The following is a 9,122-nucleotide window of genomic DNA, read 5'->3' as shown; positions in this document are numbered from 1 at the left end:
GTGCAGGCGGGAGCTGTAGTGCGGCGGGGCCGGGCCTGGCGGAGCCCCGCGGCCGGCAGGAGGTGCGTCAGCCGCCGCCTCAGGGCCGGGAAGGCGCTTCCGGAGGCGGGAGGTCGCGGCGTGGAGCAGCGGCGCGGCGCTGCCCGAGCGGTGCTGGCGGGACGACAGGAGCGGAGCGCCGGGGCCCGTGTGCGGCGCGCTGCGGAGGAAGGCACCGGCCGGCTCCGCCATGTCCTACTGCAGGCAGGAAGGTGCGCCCGAGTGTCCTCCCAATGTCACCCCGCCGGGCGAGCTCGCCGTGAGGCGGCCGGGGGTGGGTGCGCCGCGGGGTGACCGCCCGCTGCCCGCAGCCCGTGAGGGGAAGGCGCCGCCGGAGTAGAGAGGAGGCGCGGCAGCCGCCCGCGGTCCGTGGGTAGCGGCGGCAGCGCCGCCTCGCCTCCCGCCGCCGACCTTTCTCCTCACGGAGGGCGCGAAGGGCGGCGGGGCCATGAGGCGGCAGTGCGGTCCCGGGCGTGTGGGCACGGCGAGGCCCGGGAGCGGCCGGAGGTGCCCGGAGAGACCGTGTGTGGCCGCGGAGCGGCTGAGGCGTGCGGGCAGCGCAGCTCCCGGCCGCGGAGCGCCTTCTGCCCGCAGGGGTTGAATTTATCCCAGCCGAGCTGAGTGGCCAGAGGTGCGGGGTTTTGCCTTTTTAAGGTCGATGGACAGGGTGGGTAGAGTGCGAGCTTTTCTGTATCTATATCACGTATTACAAGGTGGTATTTATGAGGCTTGACCACTTCTTAAAGTGGGAGATGCGTAGATAAGTATCCATATCTATTTATATATGAATAAAGATCCTTGCTCTCTTAAGTAATGCCAAGTGGCTGAATGTAAAGTTTCAGACTGGAAAAAAAGCACCAATAGTTCTAAATGCCATTTGTAAGTTACAAACTTGGCCACAGACTATAAACTGTATTGAGGGGGTCATAACGCATGGACCTCTTTTATGCTTTATGCTGTGCTTTGTTTAATTTTGCAATATCTGTATGTTGCCTTATGCAAACCTACAAAATTGCAGTGACAGGGCTAGAGTTCATGTGTTTCTCACTCCTTTTATATAAGAAATGACCAAACATTCCACATTGTAAAGTTTGCTGGGGTACAATGCAGAGTTGTCAGAAAACTTTCCAGTTTTTAAAAGGTGTTAGATTTATCTGTTTTTCAGACATATTTAAATGCATGATTACTCAGCAAGGTTAAGTTACTGAACATTTGCTGGCTGAGGTCACACTGAGGGGCCAGGATATTCTAATTTCTCATATGCCAAGTTACTGTAGTGGCCTTTATGAATTTGGGGAATTCTTGGGGAGTTCACCATTTTTTCCACACTAAGAGCTTTGCAGGGTTGTTAGAAAACTAAAACTACTGAAGTTTCCAGCCAAGCCTCCCCCGACCCTACTATGGAATGTTTTAGTTAAATCAAGAGCAGGAAATGTCCTCTGTTGGATTTCCATCCCTTGAAACCGTTCACAGCACCTTTCAGTGTAGTTAGTTCTATATGGTGATGGCTGTCTTCTGTTTTTAATTCAGATGATTAGTGTAAAATATTACACTAGTCTTTAGCAAGGAGCACTGTTATTAATGACTTCCTATTGAATACTTCTATTTATTATAGTTTTTTTCACTTTTTTTAAAATTCTAAACCTGTCATCTGTTTTAGTCCTGGTGTTGGAGTCATTTGAGTTAGTTTTGAAACGGCTTTTTAAATTTGCAGTTTAGTGAACTGTACTATTCGTTACAGGACATTGCTATGAAAACTGGAGCTTGAGAATAACAGAATTTCAGTGTGTATGTGTTCCTCTGAACTAGTAACTGTTCTCATTGAAGGTGATTGTTAAGTACAACAGTTCATTCTCAATATTAGTGAATCACATTGTGGTGTTCAGCAGTTTTGTAAATCACTCTTTTCTATCTCAGATTTCTCTGAGCTGTTGCTTCTTGTCTCCTCCATGGTAGGAAAAGACAGAATAATATTTGCAACCAAGGAGGACCATGAGACACCGAGCAGTGCTGAGCTGGTTGCAGATGACCCAGATGACCCTTACGAAGAGCAAGGTCAGTAGTGAGCAGAAGAATGGAAGTAAGGGATGTTACATCATATATATATATCCAACAGAAAACAAACCCTGCATGAATGAGAAAAACTTAAGCATATTTAAAGACTGAGGGCAGCTGGTTATGCAGTTAATACCCAAACTCTTGGCAGTTTTAACTGCCCGGTTAGGACATCACTAATGACATGTTTTATTCCAGTATTTCTTCTACACTTGTAATGATTTTTCTTAGTGGCCTGTTCAAATAATCAGTTGATGGCTTTTAGTTTTGGTTAGTGGCCAGGGATATGCAGGGATACCTTTTCCTTTTATTAATAACGTTAGTGCCTAACCAAGTGAAAATTATGGTCGTTTTTGCTCTGTTTTAAGTAACAGCATGCAATTTTCAGAGAAGCTAGAGTGAATTACATATCACTGTCATTGAAGTGAGTTGCTCACCTGCCTGTGAGCAGCTGGAATTGCCTACTATGGCAATCTCTGAATATCTGATTTAATATAAATTATTATCTGGCTAATATATGCTATACTGGTAGCAATATAATCAATATCTTTCAGTGCCACACGACGGGTAAGTTAAAATTATTGAGTTTTCAACTCTAATCATTGTGCCTTGAAAAGATAAAAGTTTTCATGAAGATTACAGTTCTTGTCTGAAGTATATCTAACCTGAAAATAAAGATTTAAGAGAGCAGAATACTTCTGAGACCAAGACTTACAATATTCTGGTTGTGTATTTTAAATAATGGGCAAATGAAATATACTTCCAATAATGATGACTTAATAAATTTTGCCCTGGGTTAATAATTATCATGAAAATGTGAGTTTAGGTTAATTTTTTTCTAATTGCCTCTATGTTTACAGATCTTTTGGTCTCTTCACTTTGTGGGAAGGGATATCATTGGTTTCAGCTCAACTGAAGCCGAAGTAAATTCTTCAGATTCTTTGAAACTTAGAAAGTGCAAGTTATGCTTTCTAAAGTGTCTCAGAGACCTTTAGAGGGCAGCATTTAAGCAGTTTAGCAGCTGGAGCTCACAGGGTCTCTTTGTTAGCTGATATGGTGTGTAGTGTAATTTGAATCACACCTTCCTATGTCATCAAAATTAACTTTTTCATACGTAGATTTGTGTTGAAATGTTACTGCATTTATCTGCCTATTTTGGCTTCATTTCAGCTGTATGTAGTCAGTTATATATTCAAACTTTATCTCACCTGCACTGATAAGTCTGTTGATGTCCTGGTGTGACATACCTTTGGGTAATCAAAGGTCAAAATTTTTAAAATGCTTTATTTTTGTTTAAATGCCATATCAGTTTATTGCTCTTATGTGTATTTTGATGGACATGGAAAGGCTGTGGTGAGGAGGAGAAGTGATGGGGTTTGTTTCCTAGCAGTCCTGCATTTACAGAATGTTAGGTCACTTTCTTCCTCAACAGTAGATCAGAGAAGAAAGGGGGGAAGCCAGGAGCTTTTTATGTCACCCTATGGTGACTGTATGTGTCTGGGGGATTCAAAATGAGAAATTATAAACTATGTTTAAGTACTGTCAATACGTTTGGGTGGGAATTTCTTGTTGTGTGATTTTCTTAGTTTGTTGAGTTTTCTTCTTAGAATGTGGTGAATTACTGCCGTGTTTTTAAGTCTGAAAAACCTCTTGAATTGCCCAGGGCTACACTACATTAGATCAGAAAAGAGAAAATGGACATATCACAGAATCTTTTCATCATTTCTGCTGTGCTAAAGAGACCAGTCATATCTGGGAAAGAATAGATGCATTATATAGACCTGCCACAATCTGCATTGTTTTCTAATACACCTGAAACTTATGTTTGAGGTTTTGGTTTTTTGTAGGGGCCTTTTTCATACTTGAGATAATCATCTAGTTTTGTATGTGGTAATTTTTGATAGTTCTTATTTTGTCCCAGACATTAACAGACATTAGTCTTTGAGCAGTCTACTTGAATCAGTAGATTGGTCAGGAAAACTTGTGTTCTGTTTCCCTTAGGATAAAAACCGGTTGTATAGTGCTCTTACTTCTGTCAATATTTTGTTGTTGTATCAGCTGGACAATTTTGGTAGGCAAAATGTTAATGACTCACTTTAAGCTAAAAACATTGAAAGAAAAAAAGCCACGGGAAAAGGAAAGGCAGACAAACTCGAGTTAAGTTCAGGTTAGGATTTCATACTGCAGTGAAGATCACAGCTCACTGTCTGTGCCTTTTGATAGCTGTGGCTGATGGAAACAAATTAAGAATTCATTTGCAGCGGTTTTGAAATAGTATTGTTACTGTAAAGCATCTTTCTAGTCCTGTGTGTTGCAGATGGTGGAATTTAAACATGAAAGATTCCTGGTTTTCACTGACATCTTGGCTGCCTTCAGTTCGAATAATTTTTTATTTTATTACGCTTATATGAAGAAGGCAATGATGAGTTTTATGCATGCAAAGTGGTTTTTATTAGTGTTACAGCTGTGATGGGAAAGTTGGATAAAAGTACTTAGGGAATTGGACCTCAAACACACATTGTTGCTGGTCTTTCCCTTCTGTTTTTCCAGACTTGTTCCTGTCATCTTATTTTATAAACAGTTTTAAAGTGGTTTCTAGAGGGGACTGATGAAGCAAAACTCCACGTTATTTTTAGAAAGAACTTGATGAATGATCAGATGTACAGGACTGTTTCTATGTCCCTTTCAATCCTGCTTCCTGTCATCTTACACTGTGAATCCCTGGCAGATAAACTTGTTACTGGGGTGTTAGTCATGTAACAGGGAAGAAACTCTTCTCAGAACAGCAGTGGGACTTCATACCAGTGAGTCCAAAGACAAGTGTTGACACAGATGCAGATGGGCCTGCCTTTGGCCATGACATGAGCAGCTTCCATGAGCCATGAGACTTGAGGTTGTGTGATGTCAGCAATCAATTGCTCACACAAGTCTTGATCTACAGGGTTATTTTTTCTTCCACGAGTGTAGGTTCAAGTAGATTGTGACTCACTGGATCAGTGAGGTTCAGGCTGCATTTGAAAGAAATTTGAATTCAATTTTAATTAAAAATAGTAATCCTATCTATTGCAGGCTTTCAACTCAGGAAGAGCAATGGATGAAATCTGTTTCCAATTTAATTGTGTTCTAAGCTTGCTGATGGACTTACTCATTGATGTGTGAATTCTGCTGTGATTATGAATGAGGAAATGCTTGCTTTATTCATCTGTATTTTTGTTTTGTTTTTCTAAAGCATGGTTTCTGTGTACAGAACTTCTGAAACTGGTGCTATTTCAGTGATAAAATAGGTGTAAGTCAGTGATCTTGTGATACCATAGAATGTATTGTTTATGGGATAACTCACAGTAAGATTTGCATGTTTACAAGGCAGGTCTCGTTCTAAAAGGAGCAATCTATTTTAAGAGAATTATTTTACAAGTAATTTTATTGCTGTAGTGTCTTCAGGAACATTTCAAATTGTGGTTTTTTTCTTCTTAAAGTGCTAGAAAAATTGCCTTAAATGACTGGTTGATGTTAATGAGGAGGAATATAGGACTGCAAAATCTAGTTTACAAAGCAAATTGTATTTCTTCTACACCATATGATTAACATCTTTCTTCTTTATGTCATCCTTAGCAATGAGAAATCTGACACCAGCCACCCATTTTTTTGTCTCAGAAATCCTGCTTCTCCCCCAGGCAGCTGGGCATGCTGTGATGCACTGGATTAGGTGTATATTATCAGTACAGTGAATATTACAGATACTTTGCAAAACCATCTTGCCAAATAAAGCATGGCCCATGGAAAATGGCAGTATTACTGTAGTTGACTGAATCATGCTAAGGACACTGTTACTTTCTGTAATGAAAAAAGAGTCTGGTCAGTGCTGAGATTTGACTGACTCTAATTTTCTGCTGAACTGCGTTGGCTGAGTTAGAGAACATTACTGATGAATTGCAAATCGCAATAAAATATTCCTTTTAATATGGCAATAAAATGATTGAGCTGCTTTTGCTGTACCAGTCAAGATTTATGATATTGCAGCCTGGTGTCCAAGGAATTGCACCTGGGAGTGAAATGTATGTCTGGAACTTTGTAAATCCACAGGACAAAAGAAATAAGTTTATTGAATTCTGTGTCAGTATTTATGTAATGTCAAGTTGTGTCAGGTCTTAAATATCATTTCATGTTTGAATCAGAATTAATTCAACTTTTTTGTCTGCCAGTGGTATTTTCTCACCCACTTTCTAAAGGCAAGGTGCTTAAATTTAAGGTTTATGCACATGCTGTCAGCTTCTGCAGAAACTCAGCCTGGAGATGAAGTTAGAAAAGTCTGCTAAAGAGGAGGAGAGCAAACTGTTCAAGTGGAGAAGAAACCAGCTTGGATCATAGCACAGTAGTTCTCTTGTTCTTCATAGATGAACATACTTGTGTATGTTCATACCAGGTAGAGAAAGGAAACAGAGATGTATTTATTGCATTAAAAACTTCAGAAGCCCACAAGACCAAGTCTGTTATATTGAATTTCTAAAATCAGAGGAAAGGAGTTCTTCAACTTGCTGTTTGACCTTCATTGTGTAAATCAGTTGCCATCTAGAAGAACATATGCGCTTAAATCTTCACCTTGCCAGTCCACAAGTGAAGTATTTCAGGACTTTAACTGTTCCAGAGTAGAGGATTACAGCTGCTCCAGTTTAGAGTCTGAAGTGATACTTAACTCCATTCAGTTGTGGTCTAAAATACAGTTTGGTTTCTGGCAACCAGACAGGCAGGCTTGCTCTCAGGCTTGCTGTTCCTTGTCTTTTGTAGCACATGACTTAATCTTTACAAATACACTGTTTTTTGTTTTTGCAATTCTGGTCTTCTAGTTGAAATTTGAAGGGGGAAAGTTGTGAGTTATTATTTCAGAGTCTATTTCAAACAAGAAGAAAAATGCATCTATTTAATTTAATTTAAAAGATTCTAGACTTAGTATTGAATTTAAAGTGTTACTATTTATATGGAATGATTTTAATGCTTGCTTGTTCCCCTGACTGAGTCTGGCAAATTGATTGACTTGACTTCTATCTGTTTTGCTGTTCTCTTAAAATATTCTCAGTGGTCTATAGTCCAGGGAGAAGGACTTAATTCAGAGATGGATAGAGAACTAATCTCACTTGTGCCCATTAAAGGATTATACAGATCAGAGGGGGAAGTAGATTGGCTGGGAAGTGAAAGGTGTTTATCAGCCTTGAAGCTACAGAGCTAAGATGGCATTATAAGTGCTTGAGTTCACACCTGCAGCCCAGCAGCTGTCACTGAGTGAAATCAGTGTTTGGAAGGAGCATTAACTTTTCTTCTCTCTTGTTTGTTCAGGATTGATATTGCCCAATGGAGATATCAATTGGAATTGCCCATGTCTGGGTGGAATGGCTAGTGGTCCCTGTGGGGAGCAGTTCAAGTCAGCCTTTTCTTGTTTCCACTATAGCACAGAAGAAATAAAGGGATCAGACTGTGTGGACCAATTCCGTGCCATGCAGGAATGCATGCAAAAATACCCAGATCTTTACCCTCAGGAGGATGAGAATGATGAGAAGTCCAGCAAAGATTTGGAAGCTGCCTCTGTGGAGGCCTCTGCTGACAAAGAGGAGAAGGGATCCAGCTAATGAAGATGCAAGGAGGCTGTCGTCTCCATTTCTCATTTTCAGAGACTTGGACTTCTGCAATGTGTCTGTCTTCTGAGTAGTGAGGAAATGTTTCACCATATTCTGTGCACTGTATCATAAAAAATAATTTATTCCTGAAGGAGAAATCTCAGAGCTTCAGCCTTGCAAATAAACAGTGCAAAAAGAGTGAGTGTGTGTATGTACTGTGTAACCTGGTTTTGGACACAGTTAAAACTTTAACAGCTGTTCTTTCCCCTCAAGTTTTCCTTGAGTTTTGACTTGAATAATGTCTTGAAGTATATAGCTCTCAACTAAAATTCCACTGGCACACCAGGTCTGTCTTCATTTCAGTATGTTCTAATCAGTAGCTGCTTTTAATTTAATGTATTCAGTTCTATCAATAGAAATTACATTAAATGATTGTTTTTCCTTTAAGATTTTTTTCCAAAGTGATGCAAGACATGGAAAATGGTCTAGATCTAGAATTTCTAAAATAATTTCAATTACTAGATTATGGTTGCATTTTACTACTGGCATCAGATCAGGACTGCCGGGAAAATGTTGAAATGCATTTCTTTGATTTCATTTACTTACTGTGATGCCTTTTGAATTTTTAAAGATGGTGTGTTGTGCAACTGATGATTAAGGTGAATGAAAAGCATGTTGGTCACTGGCTTTATTTTTGCTCTGAAAATACAGCTTTTGGGTTCCTTTGGTTATTACCTTCTCCTTCAATGTATAGATGGGCACTTGCAAAATACTTTGAGATACAATAAATTGTTACCTGGTGTAATGATCTCAAAACAGATACTGTGACTTAAGTGCATATTAAAAATCAAATACTTTTTATCCTCACTGGATGCTCCTGTGTCTTTGTGGTGTGGTGTTTTGTTTGGTTTTTTGTTAACACTGATTGGATTTGAGAACTGTTCTGTGCTGTAAGCAGACCTCAAATGAGTTTGTGGGTTGTGAAGATCAGTTGCTCCAGCTTGTCAGATTTTTATTCTTGTCTGATTCTTTTCTCCCCAGCCCAGGTAGGTAGACATAAAAACCTAAAGATTTTCTCAGTAGCTGTAGTAGACTCGATCATGAGCCAGCAAATAAACATGAACAGCTATTAAAATATTTGAAAATTACTTAAGGGGTGCAAATAATTTAATAGTTCACTATAGTTTAATAGCTGTAGATAAGCTGTACTACATTGTTTGTCTTTCTGAGCAAAAGATAGGCTGTGAGATTTTTTTTTTTAAAGAGATTGTGGCTGTGTTTTTTTTTTCCTGTCCTTGTGTTGGCTACCTCACCCAAAGCATAAAAGGTTATAGTGTCAGTAATGCAGCCCACAAAGTCCAGCAATGTTTAAACACTTGCCTTTCTCTGTGGGCAGCACTCTGGAGTGCTCAGCAGCAT

At 40.1% G+C, this 9,122-nt stretch overlaps 1 protein-coding gene across 1 annotated transcript; it reads left to right on the top strand.

The window, feature by feature from the left end:
• Positions 1 to 83: 83 nt before the first annotated feature.
• Positions 84 to 8,570, top strand: CHCHD4 (coiled-coil-helix-coiled-coil-helix domain containing 4). The gene is made up of 3 exons (XM_068202013.1): positions 84 to 251; positions 1,996 to 2,094; positions 7,426 to 8,570. Exons 1-3 carry the CDS (start codon positions 230 to 232, stop codon positions 7,713 to 7,715), a joined length of 411 nt encoding a protein of 136 aa, XP_068058114.1. The 5' UTR covers positions 84 to 229; the 3' UTR covers positions 7,716 to 8,570.
• Positions 8,571 to 9,122: the final 552 nt, after the last annotated feature.

This window comes from Anomalospiza imberbis, chromosome 11 (assembly GCF_031753505.1).
Source record: "Anomalospiza imberbis isolate Cuckoo-Finch-1a 21T00152 chromosome 11, ASM3175350v1, whole genome shotgun sequence".
NCBI classification, from domain to species: domain Eukaryota; kingdom Metazoa; phylum Chordata; class Aves; order Passeriformes; family Viduidae; genus Anomalospiza; species Anomalospiza imberbis.
This window is presented reverse-complemented; position numbering and strand designations above follow the sequence as displayed.